Here is a 22,023-nt window from a genome sequence, read left to right on the forward strand (position 1 = left end):
ATGAGTATAATTGTTAAACCTGTGTAAGATAAGCATATTGTTTGTTTTCATGGATGGCCGAATGGTGCGTCACTTTAAATGTTGCCGCCACAAGGAATTGTGGGGCGGAATTATCTACTTTCCTTTCGAAAAGAAAGGTCCGGTGTTTCCTATGCTAAAGGAGCTAATACAGGAAGCAATGAAGCACCTTTCCTTAGCATTGACAGAATTCGAACAGCTCTTATCATGGCGGCCACTTAGATACTTCCGGGTCATTTCACTCAGTTAGGAACCTTCCTAAGCAAAAAGGACTATTCGACCGCAGCTTAGAGGTGAGCTGAAGAGGGAGTGAGCAAGGAAAGGAAAGCTACAATCATAATCAGGGTCATTTTTGTATGACGAGATCTAAAAGTGGTTGATAAACAGGGATTGAAGATGATAAAATGACAGGTTGAATATTACCACCATCAAACTTGATGGAATAATAAGGGACAGAAAAATTGAGTTTTGCTAAAATGGGAGTCTCTCTTAGTTAATCGATAAAAAAGTCAAAGCTACACAATATATAAATCCTGGGAATTATTATTGAATTGCTTATCTAATATATTTAAAAAGCTTTTTAAGTCAAATTCAATTCGTTACTAAAATGTTGTTAACTTTAATCCTCAGTGGTAAGAGAGGAGATGAGAAGGAAGAAGATAGGAGAGGTCAGCTCAATAGTCAGCGGGACTTACATGAGGGAAGGTCATATTGATGAGATTGAATCGACTCTGTAAGCGGCCAGATATGCGAGTCCTCCCTCCACCAGGGGGCCCCATGGACGCCAACAAGAACATGTCCTAACAAAGCAGACAAACACAACAGAAAACAGAGTTTTATGGCCTCAGTAACACACACCTGTGAAATAAACATTACCCATGTAGAGCTCTTGACCCATTTTCTAAGAGAGAATGGAAATAAAGAGGTGATTATGGAGGAAGCACTAAGAAGGCAGAACAAATAATAAGATATTAATCTCATAATAATCTAAAAACAGACCTCACTCCTGCTCCGGTCAAATTGCCCTTTCTCACCTTCACAAACTTTAAGGTCTGTTTCTGGCGGTCATACCAGAAGCCATAGTCGATCCAGAGGCGCAGAAGTTCCAGGGGTGGCTGGGAGCCAAAGAGGTCATTGGCCGGCATGTTGAGGTCGTCCAGGAACCACAGCAGGCGTTTCCCACCTGCTGGCACAAACAGCCCCTTGGTTCTCTTCTCTATGCGGCTCTCCACAATGTCCAGGATGTTATTAGTGGTGGTCTGGACAGACACAGAGAGACAAAGAAATGATCCAATGGTACGTTTCATTGGGTACCTTATATCATGAAAAAACCTAAAGCATGTGACAATAACATGCAGCAATGTGTATGTGATTTCAGCTGATCAAAAAAGCTGAAAAATGCATAGATAAAGATTAATGAGGAACACTTGATGGATAAGATGCGTGTGCTAGCATGTGCATATGTATTTGTGGCATCTATAGATTACACCCTTTGACAGCATGCGTGTTGCAGTCCAGTGGACATTGAGGACATTCAGATCATAAATCATGGTAGTCATCTTTCTCTTTATTGAGACCTGAACCAACCTGTGAAGACATGTTGACAGTGAGGGCAGCCCACTTGTTATCCAAGCCCTGCAGGACGCTCTGGGCCACCGAGGTTTTACCAGTTCCCACAGGCCCAGTGAGCAGCACTGGGTACTGACCCAACACCAGAGCCATAACCAGGAAGTTGTAGCGAACTGTGTCCACTGTAGGAACCATAATCTTATAGAATGGAGCACTGCAGGAGGGAGGGAGGGATATAGATGCATTGCAGATGTTCGTGGTAGGTTTTACCATATAGTGTTTTTTCAAAAGGGAAAATAACTGTTTTGCCAGAGAGTGTAAAGGATAAAACATCCACATTCCCACACATATATGCTGACAACAGCTGATGTCAGACACATAACAACACATTACTTACTTGGCATTGAAACGCCAGCCCTTTGGCAGCTTATCTTCAAAAGAAGCCCAGGTTTTGTTCTTGGTGTCCACATAGTACTCATAAACCGTGTCCTATAAGAGTTGACATGAAAAGATCAGAGAATGTTGGTGCCTGCTCAGATAGATTCATTCATAGATTCATTAGTAACGTGCCTGTGGTGCATTTAAGATGCTTACATTAATCAAACCAAGGCTTGCAATTTTCAAACCATCTACACATCATATTGATAAAGTGTTAATGATTAGTGAACTGATTATAGAAGTGCAGGTTATTGCAGAAGTTCTCAAAGTGTTGGGCGCCAGACAACTAATGTTTTGACGTCAGAATCTTTTTCACAGCGGAACAGTAAACAAATCTGCTGTCACAATAGCAATCCTGCTCATTCAGACAAATCTTCTGTAGGTTTATAGAATGGACCCATATTTAACGGGGACGAAAATCATTTTCTGTAATCTGAAAACCTTTCTTTCTAAAAAGGTGGGAACCACTGGGTTATTGTCTTTTTATTAGGGAACAATTTGGCACAAAATGGGACTCACGTTCTAAACTGTCATGGTATCAACCTGTGTTTGCAATATCAACTGCTGTAGTCGTGGATTCACAGCATATAAACATCTTTCACATGTCTTTCCATATCACAATAGCCCCCTAGCCTGCCAAAGCCACTAAAACATAACATCTAGCCACAGCAGTTGCACCCTGCATTACACTTAACACTGGTCTAAGCAAGCAGACTAGTGAAAAGAGAGCGCTGTTTGACTAACTTTCTATGTCATAAGAGTGTAAACAAATGTGCTCTAAAGAGGACCTTGAAGGGGAAGGTGCCTTCCATCCCCCTTATGAAGTTGTCCACCCTCTTGCGTCCATCCTCATCAACAGTGGCACAGATGGACCAGATAAGGCTGAACACGAACCAGAGTTCCACCATCGTACCCAAGTTGTTTGTGTCCAAAGTATTCACCTGGAGAAAGGGAGAAAATTAGATAATGTCAGAAATGTGGATTTACTTTTGAATGCCTTTAAAATGTATTGCTGAATTTCAGTCACAAGTCTGAAGTCAGTTACAACACATGAAGCTCAAGCGTAAGTTCAGTCAGGAAGACGATACTCTTGCATGCCTAAGCCCGTAGTTTATTTCTCATACATCTGCCAATCACTCCTCACGCATGCACACTCATCATTTCCTTGCTGTTATTGTTTGGGGCTGTTGATCATGATATCAGCTGTCTAGATCAGCTGCTCTCTTCTATCCAATAACGACACAAGGACATCGTTGGCCTATCATCTTGCTGCTGTCTCTCTTAAATATGATTGTCTCTCTACCTTCAGTACATTCATGATGCTGTTACACAACCCTCCACCTCCCCATCTCCCCATCTCAGCCTAATCTTCGCAGATTCATCAGCTTCATCAAACTCCTCATTCTATCAGCATCATCAGCCACTCAATTACAAATCTCCCTGTAGAGTCTAAGTGCCAAAGACTCTGACGACTTTATCATCACATATCATTTGTTCACAATAAACAATTATCTTTTCTTTGTCTGACTTGTCTCTCCTGATTGAAATACCATTAAGGATCAACATTTAAGGTGTGCTGGAAAATGGTTGTCATTGAGAGGGATTACAATGAGCAGTGGAGGTTACAGATTGTACTCTATTTGTCTTACCCCATTGCTGGATGTAGCCAGGGAGTCGTAGAGGCGGCAGAGAGACGTTACTCCATTTAGTTCAGTGATGGGAATCAGCTCCGTACAGTTTCTCTTCTTAAAGTTCAGTGTGCTCTCTATGTATTTCTCAAACAAACGCTTTAAATGATTCACTTCAGCCTGTGGAGAAATGGAGAGATTAACAAATGGAGATGGAACGGAAAGGGTACCAGAAAATAAGGGAATAAAACAGGTGTCATTCACGAAGGTTTTCTTATGTTCCTCTAGAAAATGTTTTCAAAAAGAAAGAATATGACGATGAGTTATTATGAGTGAATGGATTGTACCTCGGGTCGCTTGTCCAGCCAGGACTGAACTGATGGCTTCCATCCCAGATCAGTGTAGTCGTTGTAGACCATACCGCAGCGAGAAACTGTAGCTGGAGAGGCCATTGCCAGGTTCTCCACTTCAAACAGCAACGACACCTGTGACAAAACAAATAGTGATAGTTTTACTGTACATGGTTGACTATGATACAAAAATACATGGTAATTAATTGGATTCTGATTTCTTATCAGTTTCATTTTTTAATCTAGGACCATAAACAAAATAAGATTTATTCTCCAAAGACTGGGAAATGTGTTTCCACGGAGTGCATTATGTGTGCTTCCAGAACAAAGATACGTTTACATACAAAACAAACATCAAAACAATTGTACAAAATACATACAGCAGTGTGTTAATGTCATTTATTACACAAAACTACTGCTATTGTAAAAGTAAAATGTCCATGTTAGTATGCTCTCTACTCAACAGCCCGAATGCTGACATCATTGTCAAAGAAACAGACAAGTTTGTGTCCTTTGGAGAACTGCACTACTTTCCATTTAGAAATTGGTGAAAGTTCCCAGTAGAATTTGTAATAGAAGACATCTTAAATTGTAACCTTCAGAAACAGTGTGCTGATTTAAATTCAGCTGTTTCAGCTTCAGGGTCCTGGTATTGTGTGCTTTTCCTGCTATGAAAAGTAAAAATGTCGTGAAAAATGCCCGCACGTCTGGTTTCTTGTGCTGTTCTCACCTGTTCGGGCATGGAGATTCTCTCTCCATTGATGAGTGTGAGCACCTTGTTGTCATCCATAACAGAGTTCATACTCTCTATCCACAGTGTGTCAACAGGCCCGTCAAACACAATCCACTTCTCATCTGGCTTCTCATCTGATATAGTGGTAGAATAATGTTCACTCTGTTACTTATATTTTTTTCACAATTTTAAGACAGCAGGATTAACATGTCTATGTAATATTCATCCGTTTACCTTTTGATTTAAACAATTTGATTTAAAAATACTTCCACTTTTGGTTTTTGGTTTAGAAAACCAGTCAAATATTGACTACAAAAATCTATGCAAAAAGAGTTACAATGTACAACAGTGTGTGTTGCATGGCAAAGTAAAACATTTTTGGAACTACAGTGCTGTGTGCTAGATCAAAACTTTTTTTCCCTCGTAGTTTTAATGGACTTTCTGGTTGTTAAGCATTTTAAAGATGGTTACAATGATTGCAAAGAGTGGGTCTAGTGCCCATATCTGTTTGTAATTCAGTAAATCTTAGATAAGACAGAACAAAAAGGACATTAATAGCAACATAAAGCTTCCTTTGCTCCTTGAGGATGAGGATGTGTGGTGAAACAAAGAAAATGTGTTTATGATGACAATATTAAATGAACTGTCTGAATGAGCAGTCTCGTAGCTACATTTCAAGATGGCAAAGATGCTCCTTTCACACTTTTCACCGTTTACTAATACTACTTTTTCAAAATAAAACCTGCATGAATACTCTATTAGAAATGGGATGGGATGGGATGCAGCGAGAGGAAGAATAATAAGTCCCTAGTGTGTGTACACTTATTCACCTGCGCAGGCTGATCTCATGAGGGAAGGAAGCACTCCGTCAGACCACTCATTGGTGGAGAGGTCATTTTCTCCATACAGCTCTCCCAGACTCATTGCCTTGGGGTTCAGAGGATAATCCTGTTGTACCACAGGGACCAAGGCATGGAAGAGAAAATGATTGCATCAATAGATGCATTATAATGACAGATCATAATTACAAAAGTCTTTTTGTCAGCTACAAAGCTTAAAATTATGAGAACATATTAAAACAATAGCTTTTTGTGGAGCACATGCATTTTTTTGCTAATTGTGTAATCATTTGCAGCCCCTGATCTGATTAGAGCAAGGAGTTTACAAACGCATGAATTGATTTTAGTAACTGAAAAATAAGAATAAAGAATTGTAAATAAGAAGGAAGAAAATGGGAAGAGAAGATAAACTAGTGCCCCTTTTTGTGACGCAAGAACATTCCTTTTGTTTAAAGGAACAGTATTAGCCAATAAATTATTTTTCTTTTCCTTCCACACCCACCTGGACCAGGTTGAAGCCAAGCTCTCCTTTGTGGTGCAGGGAACTGAGGACAATCTGCAGAGTCCTCCAGGTAACACTCTTAGCACTGCCTGTCTTGCCCACCAGCATGGAGGAGTGTCGGGAATTTTTGGTCTCATAAAGTTGGATGACTTTGGTCACGGTAAAACGAGTCACCTGCAAACCGCTCCGACGAAGCTCCACCTCTATAGCCTCCTTCAACTGCAATAACGTTACAGAAAAAGATAAATGTTGATCAGTGAGTCAGTGATGGTGATACCCTGAGTGACAGTCAAGATACAAACACTTGTTATGTATTTGACCAGGACGTACTAGGGTCAAGTGGCATTAAGTGTGTCTATTTTGGGTTATACATGTGGCTGTGCTCATACAGCAGTTTAACTGCACTGTCAGACTACAAGATGAGAAAATAATGTAGCATCAAATCTGCTACCAATGAGATCATCTTGGTAAAGGGAACTGTGCACTATCTTTGGTTTTCTTTTGCACACACAAACATGTGATGTATGCGATGATTTATATATTTAAATAATTAAAGTCCTCTATATTTTTGTTCATCAGCAGTCTTTACAATCACATTCAGACTCATGCTCATGGACATTCTGACACACATGTTTGCTAACACAACCTTCTCCAGCAAAGTCAAAGAGACAGCCATATAGAAAGACAGAGACAGCATATGCAGAGACAATGGTGACATCTAAATGTGGTTTAACTGCTGAGCATTACAGTTTCAGTATTGGAAAATATTATTTAGGTATATATTAATGCTACAATTAATATTAAGAAGAATTCTGGGGCAAGTGAACTATAGTTGAACAGTTGAATAGAAGATAAGAAATAAAAACAGTTTTGGTATTTGTTTATCAAAGAAGAAGGGACACTGTCATACAGCAAACAAAACAAACCACTAGCTCTCTGCAGGTACTGATTTCAACCGCTGACTTACCTTGCCATAGTCAATAATGGGTATTTCCACACCAGGAAACAGGTCATGGGTGATCCCATTGAACAGTGGCACGTCAGCAGAGGACATCTTAGCGATGTTCATGTCCTTCATAGCCATTAGCAGGATCTGAGAACAGAGGTACAAAGGCAGATCCACTAACAACTACATTCCCTATATAGTAAAGTTTAGTTTATTTGAAAGGGAAGGACAGTAGTTAGTTTAGTTACATTTATAGGAGCTGGTTTCCTGTCATTTGACATCGTAGTTAAACAGGATGCCAAAAGAAGAGATGACAGCACAGCTTGGGTTCATATTTAAGCTCATGCATGTCATAGCAACTGCTTGCTATTCCCATGCAAGTTACAGTATAAGTATAAATTAAATTCCCTCTTTGTGTTTCCACAGATAGCGTTTCCTCGTTGATCTGCAGTGTTTGGTCAACTTAACGTGGTGCCTCAAGGTCTTTTTAGTAAAAAGATAGTGTAAAGATAAATCAAAATGATGGAGGACTGTCGATAGAAACTTCTGAATTAGGACTATAGATACTGTTACCTCTCACTTACATTGGAAGTGCATTCGGAAGGGATCTGTTAATCGCCAGTGTGAACAACAGGATTGATTATAGTGAGCATAACCTGTTCATAGTAGATTGGTTTGTTGCACATGAGAGAGAGAGAGCGCGAGAGAAAGAGACTTACTTGTTCATTGGGAACGTTGGGGCAAGAGCGCCGCTTCGTCCCAGCATAGCGGAGCATGGAGGTGAGACTACGCAGGCCAAAATCATAGTGGTCCAATTTAGACAGCTGCTGCACTGCCAGGGAGTACAGGGTGAACACTTTCTTTGCCAGGTTCTATGAGGGGAAAAAACAGAGACAGAGGTAGAGAGTCTTTATGCTACTGAGTTACAGAGACAGAAAAGGAAGAAACAAAAGAAGACAGAGGTAGAAAGGTGAATCAGTACAAACATGAGATGAGTCAGAGTGACTTAGCAGTAAATAAATCCATCACTTCCCATTTGCTGCTTGAGTGGGCATCAAAGACATGTCTCAAAGCTTCGTTTTCAACGATACAGTCAGCTTGCATTGCAGCAAGAGAGAGCATCTGTGGTAAGACTCACTCTTACACAAATATACCTGTACACACACACACACACACACACACACGATGCACTCACACCATGACCCTTCACTGAACCCTATTCCGACACTGATCCCAGACCAGCGCTCACTGCTTAAAGGAGCTTGAAATCAGTGGGGAAACAGAGAGATCAACATCTACCTCTGATCTATGTTCAGCCGAGGCTCCAATCGCTCACATTTCCCAACAATATTACATTACATGGCATTTACAGTGCAATAACCAGAATTGTCTGTTAAAAACCTTGATGAATAAATGATATAAACACTGTAAGACTGTAATCTAATATAATGAAAATCCAAACTGAATTTGTCATAATGAAAAGGCAAGCAGTGCATTTCTAATTGAATTGAATCCTGTCTGAGCTCTTCACATAAAAGATTATAGTATAACAAATCCTTGAGTCGCAGTACCCTGCAATCGTTGAAGCCCTCTCCAAACAGTATGATCTCAGCGATTAGGGTAGAGTCTGGCACCACCATGGAGATAGGTCTGAACATGGACTTGAGGTTGTCTGGAAGCTCAGTACGACCGGCGTAACCTAGGGCAAAAAAAGCAAATGGAGAGAAAAAAAACCTTTATGCATTTATTTTCATGACAAAAAAAACATACGAAAACATCCTCTGAAAATATCCCAGACTACTTCCTCAACATAGTTTGCATAACATGCAGTGTGTGCATTTGCACATTTGTGTTGACCTACCGGGATTCATGGTGATAAAGATGCCACACGACGGGACCAGACGTATCTGCTGTCCGTCAAAATGGAACTTGGATTGTCCAGCTGAGAGGGCGGACAGGATGGACAGGATTTGCTGGGCCACCACCGACAACACCTCGATGTTGATTCTGTTGAACTCATCGAAGCACCCCCATGCTCCCGTCTGTCCAGGGTGGACACAATGAAATACGTACAAATCATGCAGTAAAAAAAAAAATCCAAACACACAAGTTTTGCAAGGATTATTTCATTCCCGAGCTGAAACAAATACACCAGTGGTGGAATGTAACTAAGTACATTTACTCAACTACTGTACTTAAGTATGTGTAGTTAAGTGTTTTATGCTACTTTATACTTCTACTTCAATACATGTTGGAAGCCAATGTTGTAGTTTTTTAATTCACTACATCTATTTGGCACCATTTGTTACTTTACTTTTATTATGGATTAAGCTACCTGGCAGTATATAAAGTAGTTGAAATCAATGCACTAATTATAATTTTATTCTTAAAACGGGACCATAATGAGTACTTTTACTTTTGATCCTTTAACACTGAACACTTAACAGTATATTTACACAGTAGTTTTGATAATTGTTTGGGTACTTTCTCCACCACTGGTTCACACACACACAGAGCGAGAGAGCGCAATTTACTACTTACTAACCCAGTCTTAGTTTCAATTACGTTTAAAAAACAATCTTAACCAAAAATAAGAAGTATTTCAATAACTAGTTAGTAAAAAAGTGCCATCCCTAACATAAACACAACAGCATATTCAGTCACATGCCGTCACTCAAAGGTATACAAAATACTGTTTTCGTCACCATCATCATTTTCCCTTTTGCATTTCTTACCTGTGCCAGGCCAGAGTACATGCGTCCCATAGATTTGTAGTCTAACCCTTCGGAGCAGTTGATCACGATGACGTACATGCCAAGAGCTTTGCCCAAGTCCTTCACTGTCTCTGTCTTCCCAGTACCAGCCGGGCCTTTCGGAGAGCCCCCCCGATGGAGATGGAGTGCTGTGGTCAGAGTCATGTAACATCTGGACAGAGTCAAGCATTTACAGACATCAGAATACTGACATCAGTGCAAATCTATTCAGTCTTCAGTCTCCAGAATGGGGGATGGGACTCATTCAGTTGTCTGAATATTAAAAATAATATAAATAAAAGTAAAATACTTTGATTAACTTCTAAGGAATTACTTAACTGACTCGTGACAGATTGATTGACACTGATTGACTGACCTGTCAGTAAGTGGAGTGATGACGAGCCGTCCAGAGTTGCCCAGGTACTCGTAGCCATACTTGAAATGTGTGTTAGTCTGTCGGATTATGCAGTCATCCTGTTTGGAGAACGAACAAACCAGAAAATGGATAAGTTTGTGGATGTTTTCTTTGTCTCCCTCCAACTCATCTCAGCTCAGCAAAACTGATCTCTTGCTGCCATAAGGTGGAGTGGGAGAAATGCTGATGATTTTGAAAAGAATATGAAACAAAGTGAGGGTTTTTGTGTCGCAGAGGTCTTTTAAAGTGTTCCTTTAAATGCCACAAACTATGGAATCATTAATAGCGAAATCTATACTGATTTGTTTTACCACAGTTTTGCTTTTAGCTTTTAAATTCAAGAGTGAAATTCATTTTTACAGCCATTAAAAAATGTTGCTGAAATTATGGCTTGATAAAAGTTCCCTGTTGTGCCCTTCTTTTTCTCCATCCTGTCTCCTATCTGTTGTTCTTCTTACTTGCATCACCCATAGCATACCTTCTCCCAGTATAGTCGCAGCTGGCAGAGCCATTCGAAGGCATTGACGTCCTTGCATTCTGATCGGGCCAGCTTATCAATGACATCCCGAGCATGAACCTCCCCCGTCACCAGTGACACAATCTTCAGACGTATCTCTTTGGACAAGTTGCCACGAATGATTTCTGAATAGCGTTCAAGCTTGGAGACCTGAGAGATAAAGACAGACACAGCTAAGGCTCAAGAGTTTATTGAAATCTTAACATCATTATGTTGGCTTCAAATGGCGCCGAAAAGGCTGATACGCTGAATTTAACATAACAAGGCTAAAAAAATCGAAGGCTGCTCAAAATATTGAAAATGATTTAAGCTTTCAGCTTGCTGTATGGAAACACACTGGTGAGTTAACAAATGATCACAGTGAGTTCACTCAAAAATATCTAGTTAAGTTTAGTTAAGCAACAAAAACTCAACCTGCTTCCTCCGTAGGGACTTAAGAGAGGAATTTTCAGCTCCCTCCTTGCTGGTAATGAGAGATTTAGTGACATCAGTGGTCCACTGGATCTGACTGGCGGTGATCAGCATCTAAAATAGGAAGAATACACACTGAACTTTGTTTTAACCTTTAGCTTTGTTCATATTCTTCACTTTAACATAATGACATGGACTGAGTAAATAACCATGGGAATAGAGAGGGGTTCATCATAGTGTTCATTTCGTCACCTATTTTCTTTCTTAATTTAGTCTTAGTCCTAGTCCAGGGGTCAAATGCCATTGTTAGTTTTTATCATGTTTAGTCAACCTCATTGTTGTCTGTTTTAGTTGAAAAGTATTGTTAGTCAAAGATTAATTGATTTTGACCGATATTGAACATTTCAGTCAATCTAGTCTTGCAAAAATATCCCCTTGTTTCTTTCTCCCATGCCCTGTTGGTGAAATTCTTACTCTGACTCACTCTGACTGTGCTCAATGTGTGCTGCTGGTGTAGTCCTATAATGGCGCACATAATATTACGTCTCTAACCTTGTACGTTGATATAGCTTGCATTTAATGACGTCACTGCCACCTCTTCATGGTCTTGTCTTTGTCATGGGAAAAAAATGTGGCTGACGAACACATTTAGTCTTAGTTTTCGTTAACGACATTAACACTGGTTCAGCAGGAATTGGGAAATGTGCAAAAAGACTGCATCAATGTCAGTCAGTCTGAATGTCAGATGGGTGAAGATGCAAAACCACAATGATTTTAAAATGTGAAACGACAAAACACGAATGTACCTGTCCCGGCCACTCTTTGACCCATTTGTCGAACTTGTCTGTCAACTTATTCAGAGCTGCAAGGCAGTTGGCCAGAGATTTCCTCAGTGTGACACGCATGGTCTTCTCAACTTTACACAGCCAAACCTACGTGCACACAAAACAAAATGGTGCTCACATTCTCCACCTCTCTGAATATTGTATATTGATCATGATCATAATCATTGCTGCTATACCTCCACGGTTCTGTCCAGTGTCACCACGTCGCTGAAGTCAACACTCTCCCCATCAGCAGAGAACATCGCAGTGGCTGTTTTAGTGCCCTAGAAAAGACATACACATCTCATTGATTCTGTATGATATGAAAACAGTGTTTTGTGGTTAAAGTTTTGAGGCCACTTCATCCTAGAAAGTTGACTTGCTGAAATGGGGCAGTACTTGTAGCAAAATGTAACCTTATCAATGTGGCCTTTACAGGCTTTTGCAGATACATTTTACCATCTAAACATTTTGGAAAACTAAGAAACATTAGTCAGCACAGGGTTCAGTTTAAAAAGGTGTTTCTGCAGCACATGATGTGGTTTAATACCATCAAGTCAGGTCCAGCGTACCAGAGAGCACAACTTATTGACTCTTGTTTGATGACACTGACTAAAAAGTGATGTGACAAATGAACCTGCATTGAAAACAGTGGAATCATCTTATCTTAGCAATGTGTCTACTTGGGCTGTCTGGATCATGTTGTTTTGCCCCAAATCCTGATAAAATCCTGATCTGATATTTCCACACTTTTCTACAGTTTTAGGACTTTTCCAGGATATTTTGCTGGTACGACAGATGGAAACATACCCGAATATTTCTATGTGGAAGTCTGATTTAAAAGATGTGCAGTCTATGGCTAAAACTTATCTATGAAATCATCTCTTACGTTCTTAGAAACTATGACAAATGAATCAGAAAATAAAATGAATAATAAAAGCTAGCACAGGTACCATCCAGCAGTGACTAATATTTACATTTGAAGTATAATGTAACTTGTATTTTTCGTGTTATGGCCAGTGTTAAGGATTTCAGTATTAGAAATATTATAAGTAGGATTAAATAACACCCCTAGTGGTGAGTAGAAGTGTCACAATAATAATAATGTCAAAATAGGTTAAAAAGTCACAAAATATTTACTTATGGAATGTATTATGTTTATAATATTCTTACTTGTAGAGGATATTATGTTACAGTATTTTACTCATTGAATGTATTAAACCATAGAAGTATAGTCACTAAAGGTATTAAAACACTGTATGAATAGTTTTGAGGGTCAGAAAGGGAACATTTTGAGTGAGACTTTACAGAGGTGCAGCAGAGAACAGAGGGATGGACAACTGACCACCAGGACCTGAGGAGGAGTCCGGACGACTTCAACCAAACACTGAGATGATAACTGCCCCAAGCCAGGAGGGGCTATTGAATTTCGGCCAATCACAGAGGCTGATACTGGACATTTAAACTTTCGGACAGAGACTTTTAAATATAGGCTTAGTTCCAGAGGGTTTTTTGCCAGAGTTCGCGCCGTTACCACTCTGGGTAGTTTACCAGCTGGGCTGGGCTATTTAGTGGGCCTTGTGAGAACTCTGCCCTGGGGACATATTGATATCGATAGAGTAATTCAGTTTGCAACTGTTCTAGCTTCTCTTGTTTATTAAATACTTTTTGATTGTTAACCGGATCCAGTTCATTTTTGGTGCGACTGGAAAGTCCAGCGGTCTGGGTCTCCCCTGAAAACATCTAACCCTAACACCAGTTAAGTTGTGATGTCATCCAACCTGCATGTGCTACCATGTGACATGACTCCGGAGTGTGTTCAAACATCATATAAACTACCATTTGAACGTTAATATGATCCTGAACATAAATTAATATAACTGATCTGATAGATAGCGTTGTAGTTCATTCTCAGCTAAAAGGAAAATAGTAGAACGTTGAAATAATTTTCCGGGACACCGTGAGATTTTCTATAACATTTGACTGTTTCTCTCCATTTGTTTTCCATCACTGGAAAATTGGTCAACTGTTTTCCAGGCTGCGTGGGAACACTGTTGAAAGAACTTTTAATTCATAATTCATAATTTTGCAAAGGCATACTTAGCCTACAATAAGACCACATTGACATTATTAAAGCATTTCAAATATGCTTGACAACTGTTCCCAAAACAAAATATGTATAGCCTGCATGATAAATGTCCTATATGTTGTGTAATGTATGATGTTCTTGACTAATTGGCCTTAAATGACTCACAGTGGTAGTAGTGCCGGACTGGCCACTGAGTGCATCTGGGCCTGGGATTGATTTCCTGATCATTTTTGCATTTCCTGCCTTTTCAATGCGCAGCCTCTTGATGTTGTCGAAACACTTCTTCAGGTGGGGTTGAATGGCTTCGGGGTTCTGTGACTGCCCCAGGATCTCCAGCACATCCTCATTCGACAGGAAATAAAACCTTGGGAAGATCTGCCTCTTGGTCTCCAGGTACATGTCCAGGGCCTTCTGGATCTCCTCCAGCTTGGAACTCATCACTGACAGCTTCCCATGCAAGCCTGACAGACAGAGGGGAGGCTGTTTGAAGAGTTTATTTTATATATATATATAACACACTAAAATACTTTTCAACTATTCTTTAATCAAATATGTTTTTTTGAACATTACATCTCACACGAACATTTTAAATTAGCTGTAGACCCATTACAGTAAAAAACGTCAGACGCAAGAAGAAAAGACATATCCACATTAAAGAACAAAACACAAGTTTAAGAAGGAATTTGATTCAAGACATATTTTCTTATTTCTACACAATGAGTACTGGAATGTGTGTACCAACATGTTCTTTAAAGCAACATCATATATGTTGTCATACCAGGGTGGTGTGTTCCCTGCAAGGCGTTTTTTGTCTCGTGGAGTTCGCCCGTGACGGTCTTCCAACTTGAACTGAAGATGTCAAACTCTTTGCATTCACGAGGCAGCTGCTCCCTGATGTCCTCTCCTTGGAAAATGTTCTAGAGGGATGAAAGAAGTGAAAAATGGAAAGCGACAGAGAAAGATGGCGGTATGGCAGCGGGAAGAGGTTCATTGTGACGAGAAAACTAAAACCAGAGAGCTGTGACAGATGTGTTTTACAACGGCGTAATCCTGTAACATAGTAAAGTATGTGAGTGTGTTTCTCGTACCTCCAGATAGATCCACTGCCGCTGCACAGTGAGGATCATCTCGATGACTTCCAGCACCTGTGACAGCTGCCGTTCCCAGCAGTCCACCTCCCTCTCAAAGGTTTTGACAAACCGAGAAGCCTTCATTGTGGACAGCATGGACATGTTGTCCTCCAGGGCCTGGAAAACCACCTCGGTGCCCCTGACACAGAAAGAGACAATTAAACTGCTGACGGCTGCCTGAAATGGATTCAAATGGTGATGCATTTTCACAGTGGAATAAATTAAATTTAAGTTATCAGTTTATTAGGTAAACCAGTACAGCTTTGTGTAATCCAATGCAGTTCTATACATCCTTATTAATGTGTAAACGATGCCAAAAAGCTTTTTGTTACATATTTTGACTGTGTAACATTGAAAGGTATTTCTAATATTCACTCCCCTATTGAACATCATGAACTTTGAACTCTCTCCCTCCCTGCTTCCTCAAATATGTTAACTGTGGCTGACTGTAACCTTCTCCCCTCTTGTCGAATCAGTGGCCATGACTTGGGCTGCTAATACGACTGGGCCTGAGGTGTCCCTCTATTCATTTTATATGCAGCAGATGGCCAATTCTTGCTTTCACCAACCAGGCTGTCACACGCTTAATTAACTCTGCTCTGCTCACTCGTCTCTGACAACAAACAAACTCACTTACTGCTAACAAACACGTCATTCCTGCATCAGCGTCACATTTATAGAGGGATCTAGAGATGCATAAGAAACAATGACGACCCAAATCTATGACTATCAGTTGGAGTGAGTTTCTACCATAGACTGTATAAAAGAAGGTTGCAGTTATGACTTCTTGAACCCTTCAGCCATCCCTGCCATTAAGGCTTGCTTTCTCACCTCAGCCGATAGTGACCTTTGTAAGGTTCCAGGCACAGGAAAGTTTCCTCCCATGTCTTGGTAATGTCCTCCAGACCCTTGATTATCAAACACATAGAGTAATGTTAACAGACAGAACACTTGCAGAGGAAAACATTTATATTTTTCTATTACACAAGCGTTATGATACATTGTCATCATTAGATTATCAATGACAGGAAACCATGAATCTTAGCTTGAGTTCTACTGCTCTCATATACTGCATCCGAGATGGAGAATCCTTTAGAATCTAGTGTCATAAAAAGATCTTTCTTTTCTTTTTCTCCGCTCTTTTCATGCTATTCTACATCTCTTAATTCTTTTTTGAATCCCTTGGAAGTATGTTTAAGGACTAACATGGCGATATACTGTATTTACAAACATGTCCGTAAAGTAAAAGGTCATTTTTTATCTGTAATGTCAAAAGTAAAAGGTACAGCTAAACACCACTAAGGAGGAAGTATTTGTCTGAAACCTTTCAGTTTAAGAATCTGACAGGTTACACGTGTGAGGAAGCTAATATTGTTTCTAAGTGCAAACTGAATGAAAGGCATAGAACAAGTGTGCACTGTGTTTCTATGTGCATTAATCTGGCCCTGAAACTTCACTGATGTAACACAGTAAGGAATGGAGAAGGGTTAGGGGCAATATTGAAGTTGGCAAAGGTTGAGGGGGCATGAAAGCCTGAAAGCAGTGTGGAAAAGAGCCGGTCAAAGGCAGAAGAAGCTACAGAACTGCCCACTAGGCATTAGTCTAAACGACAAGAAGAGACTGGACCTTTTCTATGAAGAGCTCCTTGCTGGCAGCCCCAGAGATCTCACAGATTTTGTCAGTATACTCGTCAAGCTCCAGAGATATGATCTTCTCCAGGGTGAAATCAGTGCTGGTATGATCGAAAGAGCACTGCAGCTCTTCACAGATCTGCTTCCAGTGCCTAAAAGAAAGGTGGCATTGAAAGTATGGTTTGTCTTAGTCTTAAATTCCCCAGGAGGTGAGCTGAAGAAAAAAAGGTAAAGTTAAAGGTAAGGCTAACAAAGCCAATTCGATTTATAGAACGCAAAATCACAGTTCACAAATTTGGTTCAAAGGGCTTTAGAATTTGCACAACATATTACATCCTCTATCTTTAGAGCATTAGGCCTTAGCAAACTGAGGTGCTACCATGTTACAAAAACACATGTAACAAGACTGAAGAAATTACATTAATAAGCTAATACAACGGGACTTAGCGAAAGGGTTTGTGACTTTAATGCATTAACTACTGTTTAACTACATGACTGCTATTTTATATTTGTGCTCCTGTCATGTCTTTTACATGGTAACTACTGCAGGACAATAGTTCCAAGATATACTGAAATGACAAGTGTTGTATGACAAATACATATATTCTCTTTGTTTTTCATACGATACCTGTCTCTCATGGCTGGGTTCGTCAGTTCAGCAATGAGAGGGATGATCCGCTTGAACTGGTTGATCCTGTCCTTGGAGGAATCCACTATGTCCCACTCCTTATCCTGAAATCAGACAAAGATCAGGTCCTCACTACTGTGTAGTGTAAATGAAATGTGAGAGCAGCTGAGGGCTTTATTTCAGCTGTACCTTTTGTGATATTAGCACATTATTTTGTGCATTCTAAGGGGAGGCCATAGATTTGGCTGTCACTGTAAAATGCATTTTTGGCAGAGCCTGTGGGTCTAAAGCTCAAAATATCAAATGAAGCCCCCAAGGAGTTTGCTAACTTTGTATCCATTAGAAATACAAAAAGTAATTCAGTGTTCTTTCGACTGAAACCACGAATAATGTCCAGCTTCTGAATTGTACAGTACTGATTACATATTGTTTTGGCATTAGTTAATAACAATCTATATGAAACAAAACCTAAACTTACACTGGTGATATATCATAGCTAAACCGTGACTCTTACACTGTAGCACGGCGCCAACATCTGCAGCTATTCAAAAACTATGAGTGATGGAACTGACCTTTAGTTCTCTCTGGAGTTTGTGGAGTTTTTTAAACAAGTCCTGAGCCGTGCTGCCCATGCTCTCCGTCCGCAGCGTAGAAAGTTGTCCAACCTTCCAGATGTCCCAGTTGGCATTCCACTCCTGCGTGATCTCCCAGACCTGCTGCAGGTGGTCTAAATCCTGTACAAAACACACGGACACAAACAAACATATGAACAAACAAAAGTTCAACCATTAAAGTGTCTTGCATCACTGTGACAAAAACTATTTATTTTGAAATTTCTTGCGACATTCTGGGTTTGAATTCCCTAATATTATATACTATCAAGTACTTGTAATGTTTACAAACGGCTTGCTTCGTTCACCCATGTTGAGAGACAGTTTATCACGACCACAATTCCCACAACCCTCTCTGCTTTATGTTTGAGCGTATGGCCTATGAGCCTAGTGCTGTGTCAGACCTTCTCCAGCATCCGTATGCTTTTGGTTGGGTGCTGCTCTGTTTCAAAGAAGCCCAACCCCTGAAAGATGGCGCTCTCTTCTTCTTTTAGAGTCTCCAGCTGGCTGCGATACCCCACTATCTCGTTTAAGGCCAACTCAGTGCTCAACGCGCTGTCAAATGGACCTGGATATGCACATGCAAAGAAGGGAGTTAAAAAAAAACACATGAAAAAGCATACAAATTGACAAACATACCACAGCCATACGTCCACACATTAGGACTGTCCAAAAATGATCTTCGAATATTCGTTCTTAAAAAAACACATTGGCACTGTTTTGAGGTGAACTTCTTGTCAGACGCCCTGTTTCTGTTCATTAGCGCGCTGTCCGCAATGGACGAGGAACAGCTGATTGGTGACATTAAAATAAGGAGTTCTATAGTTCTATTTCTATACAACATCATTTCACTACAAAAAAATAAATAAGGTGGCAGCTGGCAAGAGGGAGATTGCCAGGGAGCAAGTATGAACCAGTTTCCTCCATGCTCTTGACTAAAGTGTTTGTCATTTCCAGTCAATTTCACAATATAAAACTTTTTTTTTCTGTTTAAAAGTACAACGTTTTTATAGAATAAAATATATATATAGAATTTTTCAGATTTGAATATCTGTTTTTTACTATTAAAAATACATATTCAGATTTAGAATATTCACTGACAGCCCTACCACACATAAAAGCACAAAAATGAAGTGCACATATTATGCAATGCATACTGTTTCTTAGCCTCAGCAAGAACACACAGATTTGCATATTTATTGTGAAATTATCATACAAACCATGGAAGGCCAACAGCTCGGCTAAAGAGACAGCACAAAGAATATGTGAAACAAACACACTGGTACAAGCCTTAAGAAACTAGAGATTTGTTAACCATTAGACCATTAACCAAGATTTATTTACAAGGTATCTATCGGTAATAATACTATATCTGTCAAGATCTTGGTTTTGGTTTTGGCCACGTTTTTGCCTCATCCCTGTCTCATTTGTTTGCCTGTACTGACTGCCTACCTGTGTACTGAACCTGATCTGATCAGTAGAGACTGTTTTATCTACACTTGATCTTGCTGTCTGGGTTGTGCTATTGAGTCCTGGTTTTCCTGTGCTTCCACGAGGCGTAACAATATCTATAAGTACCTTTGTTTGTTAGATATTCAATTCACTGTATTGGCAAAAAAATAAACTTTCATCTTGTTTTTAAATGTAGTAACCCTTATTATAGATAGAATTTTCAATACATCTAGAGTAAATTGCTATCGTTATGTACAATGACATATAATATGTTAGGAGTTTTAAGTCATACAAGCCACTCTTATAGCACTTATGTGAAGGAGGAGAAACAAAGGAAATATGGTAGTACCCCAAAACAAAAGGGAAACGGGAGCTAAAAGGAGTGGGAAAGGAACAGAAGAGATGGAGAGGAGTGAGAGATCATGATGTGGCAGGAAATGGTGTGTCTTCCAGTCAGCAACATTCCTTTTAATGTGGAAGGGAGCAGCTGTGAAGTCATCAATCATCAAGGGCAAGAACAGATTTAATGCAGGCTATTGGTTCTAAATAGGCCACCAATAGATTAGTAATGGCTCACGGACAGAACGAAACTGAGAGAACGACACTAACGTGCACACACCATGGTGATAATGTGTATAAGTGTGTGTGTGTGAGAGAGAGAGAGAGAGAGAGAGATAGAGAGAGAGAGAGAGAGAGAGAGAGAGAGAGAGAGAGAGTGTGTGTGTGACCTGTGCTGTTGAACTCCTGAACAATGGTCTTGATCTTCTTCAGGAACTCGGGGATGATACTGTTCCTAAAGTTCTCCTTCTGCTTCTGCAGCATGATACCACTGTCAATCAGCACCTGCTGGAACCACACCCACTCCCCATTCAGCACCTCACGCATATCCTGCACCTGTTGGTAAACCCAGAAAAACCGTAGTATTTGTTGTACGTATAGACATACAGTACCCTAACCTGACCCGCCAGATGGTTTGTGACACAGAACCATCTGAGAAGTCGTCATTGGAACCTGTTTGGAAAAGGGCAGGCACTTCCAAAAAAAACACTTGGCAGGTGATTGGATGAAACCATCTGTCAATCAAACTCTTGCTGAGGTCAGTGGGGAGAAAAGCGAAAACATTACAACAGCAATAGAAGGCACTTTCATTTACCAACTGAGTGTTTGGGAGAGACAACCTGAGAGCCATTACAGGGATGCAAACGGTAAAGTCACTGTTATACAGTATACATCTTACACACACTCCTGTATCATTTACGCTGGATATGTGTATACTGTATATTTGTTTATAAATGAGTGAGGTGCTTACAGCCTGTTCCACTGGGACCTCATATTTGTCCAGGATAGCAAACTGGTCATGGATGAGAGGAATCTGAGCCTCTGTCTTGGCCAAATCGCCCTGGAGAGTCTCCAAGAGCTTCATGCTCTCACCAAACTCCGCCAATGTCTGGGGAGGTCGTCTCAGCCTAAACTCACACACAGAGAGACACAACAAAAATGTTCAAATGTTTAGGGGATCAAGAACAGCTCCCTTTCCTTTTCCTTCTTCCATTAATCTTCATCTCCCCTAAAAGCCAAGAACCTCTCTTCCTCTTGGCACCTGTCAACTCTACACTGTAATAAACACATCAATTAACCCCCCCAAAAAATCAAATCATTCACTTGACTCCCCACCTGTTGGCATTGTCTTGCAGAGAGCCATGGAGTTCTTTTAGGTGGGTGCTAGCCATTTGGCTAAGCAGCTGAGTGAACTTGGTTTGCCACTCGCTGCAGAGCTGCGCCAAGGAGGACTTGATTGGTGAACAGTCCAGCGTGACAACCCAGATGTTCAAAACCGTCTCTTCCTGTTGAATGGTGTAGGCTTTTTCCGTGTACCTGGGGGAGAACAACGGACATGACACAATAGAGGGAGATTATTGAGTCTGTATGCTTCATTATGGTAAACAAACATGTAAACAATGTCTTATGACGAAATAAAACAAATGTGCACTTGGGAGATTGAAACAGATAAAATGCAATTAGAGGATAGGTCTGTAGAAAGTGAATTGTAAAAAATAATCAGCTGCTGGGAACAACAGTTGTTGTCAAAAGGTTCATAGAAAACTCTCTTAAACGGGTCAATTGAAGAATGATGCGAGTAGTATTATTGCACAGTGCCTGTGTATATCTGCATCAAAAGTAGTGACTGGTGGGTTTAGTCTCCGGTAGTGTTGTATAAAGGAGTCCTGGTTGCTCTGCCAGATATCCCTGTATTTGTCCCAGGTCTTCAGGTAGGCCTGCAGTTGGCTGGCATTGGCTGTCATCCCTGCGGTAACTGCAGCCTGAATCTTCCTTATCTCCTCGTCTTGCTCTGAAGGATTAAAGAGGACCAGGGTGACAAAGGGGACAGACAGATAGACATGGTGGTAGTATATATACATATACAACTGCTCAGTAATCACTGTCTGTAATTTGCGTAATTTCAAAGGACTTTATGTATACATCAGGTCTGCATTTGATCAGCACCCAGTAAAAACTGTTCAGATGCGCACATTTGTAC

General features: G+C 40.3%; 1 protein-coding gene across 1 annotated transcript in view; it reads right to left on the reverse strand.

Annotated features, from left to right (window-relative positions):
* Positions 1 to 22,023, reverse strand: part of dnah2 (dynein, axonemal, heavy chain 2) — a 53,180-nt gene that overhangs the window by 19,209 nt on the left and 11,948 nt on the right. Inside the window, exons 19-50 of the mRNA XM_076111992.1 lie at positions 21,642 to 21,834; positions 21,159 to 21,359; positions 20,794 to 20,950; positions 20,213 to 20,378; positions 18,437 to 18,600; positions 17,994 to 18,155; positions 17,422 to 17,525; positions 16,789 to 16,945; positions 15,994 to 16,070; positions 15,121 to 15,301; positions 14,811 to 14,949; positions 14,276 to 14,493; positions 12,141 to 12,227; positions 11,926 to 12,051; positions 11,123 to 11,233; positions 10,670 to 10,858; positions 10,153 to 10,250; positions 9,759 to 9,948; positions 8,885 to 9,065; positions 8,595 to 8,722; positions 7,743 to 7,895; positions 7,045 to 7,170; positions 6,078 to 6,296; positions 5,567 to 5,684; positions 4,734 to 4,870; positions 4,001 to 4,138; positions 3,675 to 3,833; positions 2,814 to 2,966; positions 1,985 to 2,076; positions 1,606 to 1,801; positions 1,053 to 1,277; positions 714 to 818 (exon numbers count right to left, since the gene is read on the reverse strand). Of these exons, the coding sequence (XP_075968107.1) occupies positions 714 to 818; positions 1,053 to 1,277; positions 1,606 to 1,801; positions 1,985 to 2,076; positions 2,814 to 2,966; positions 3,675 to 3,833; positions 4,001 to 4,138; positions 4,734 to 4,870; positions 5,567 to 5,684; positions 6,078 to 6,296; positions 7,045 to 7,170; positions 7,743 to 7,895; positions 8,595 to 8,722; positions 8,885 to 9,065; positions 9,759 to 9,948; positions 10,153 to 10,250; positions 10,670 to 10,858; positions 11,123 to 11,233; positions 11,926 to 12,051; positions 12,141 to 12,227; positions 14,276 to 14,493; positions 14,811 to 14,949; positions 15,121 to 15,301; positions 15,994 to 16,070; positions 16,789 to 16,945; positions 17,422 to 17,525; positions 17,994 to 18,155; positions 18,437 to 18,600; positions 20,213 to 20,378; positions 20,794 to 20,950; positions 21,159 to 21,359; positions 21,642 to 21,834 (4,850 nt within the window). The remainder of the gene's footprint in view (positions 1 to 713; positions 819 to 1,052; positions 1,278 to 1,605; positions 1,802 to 1,984; positions 2,077 to 2,813; positions 2,967 to 3,674; positions 3,834 to 4,000; positions 4,139 to 4,733; positions 4,871 to 5,566; positions 5,685 to 6,077; positions 6,297 to 7,044; positions 7,171 to 7,742; positions 7,896 to 8,594; positions 8,723 to 8,884; positions 9,066 to 9,758; positions 9,949 to 10,152; positions 10,251 to 10,669; positions 10,859 to 11,122; positions 11,234 to 11,925; positions 12,052 to 12,140; positions 12,228 to 14,275; positions 14,494 to 14,810; positions 14,950 to 15,120; positions 15,302 to 15,993; positions 16,071 to 16,788; positions 16,946 to 17,421; positions 17,526 to 17,993; positions 18,156 to 18,436; positions 18,601 to 20,212; positions 20,379 to 20,793; positions 20,951 to 21,158; positions 21,360 to 21,641; positions 21,835 to 22,023) is intronic.

Source organism: Anarhichas minor, unplaced genomic scaffold (assembly GCF_050575085.1).
Source record: "Anarhichas minor isolate MPS153535 unplaced genomic scaffold, ASM5057508v1 ptg000046l, whole genome shotgun sequence".
Classification (NCBI taxonomy): Eukaryota; Metazoa; Chordata; class Actinopteri; order Perciformes; family Anarhichadidae; genus Anarhichas; species Anarhichas minor.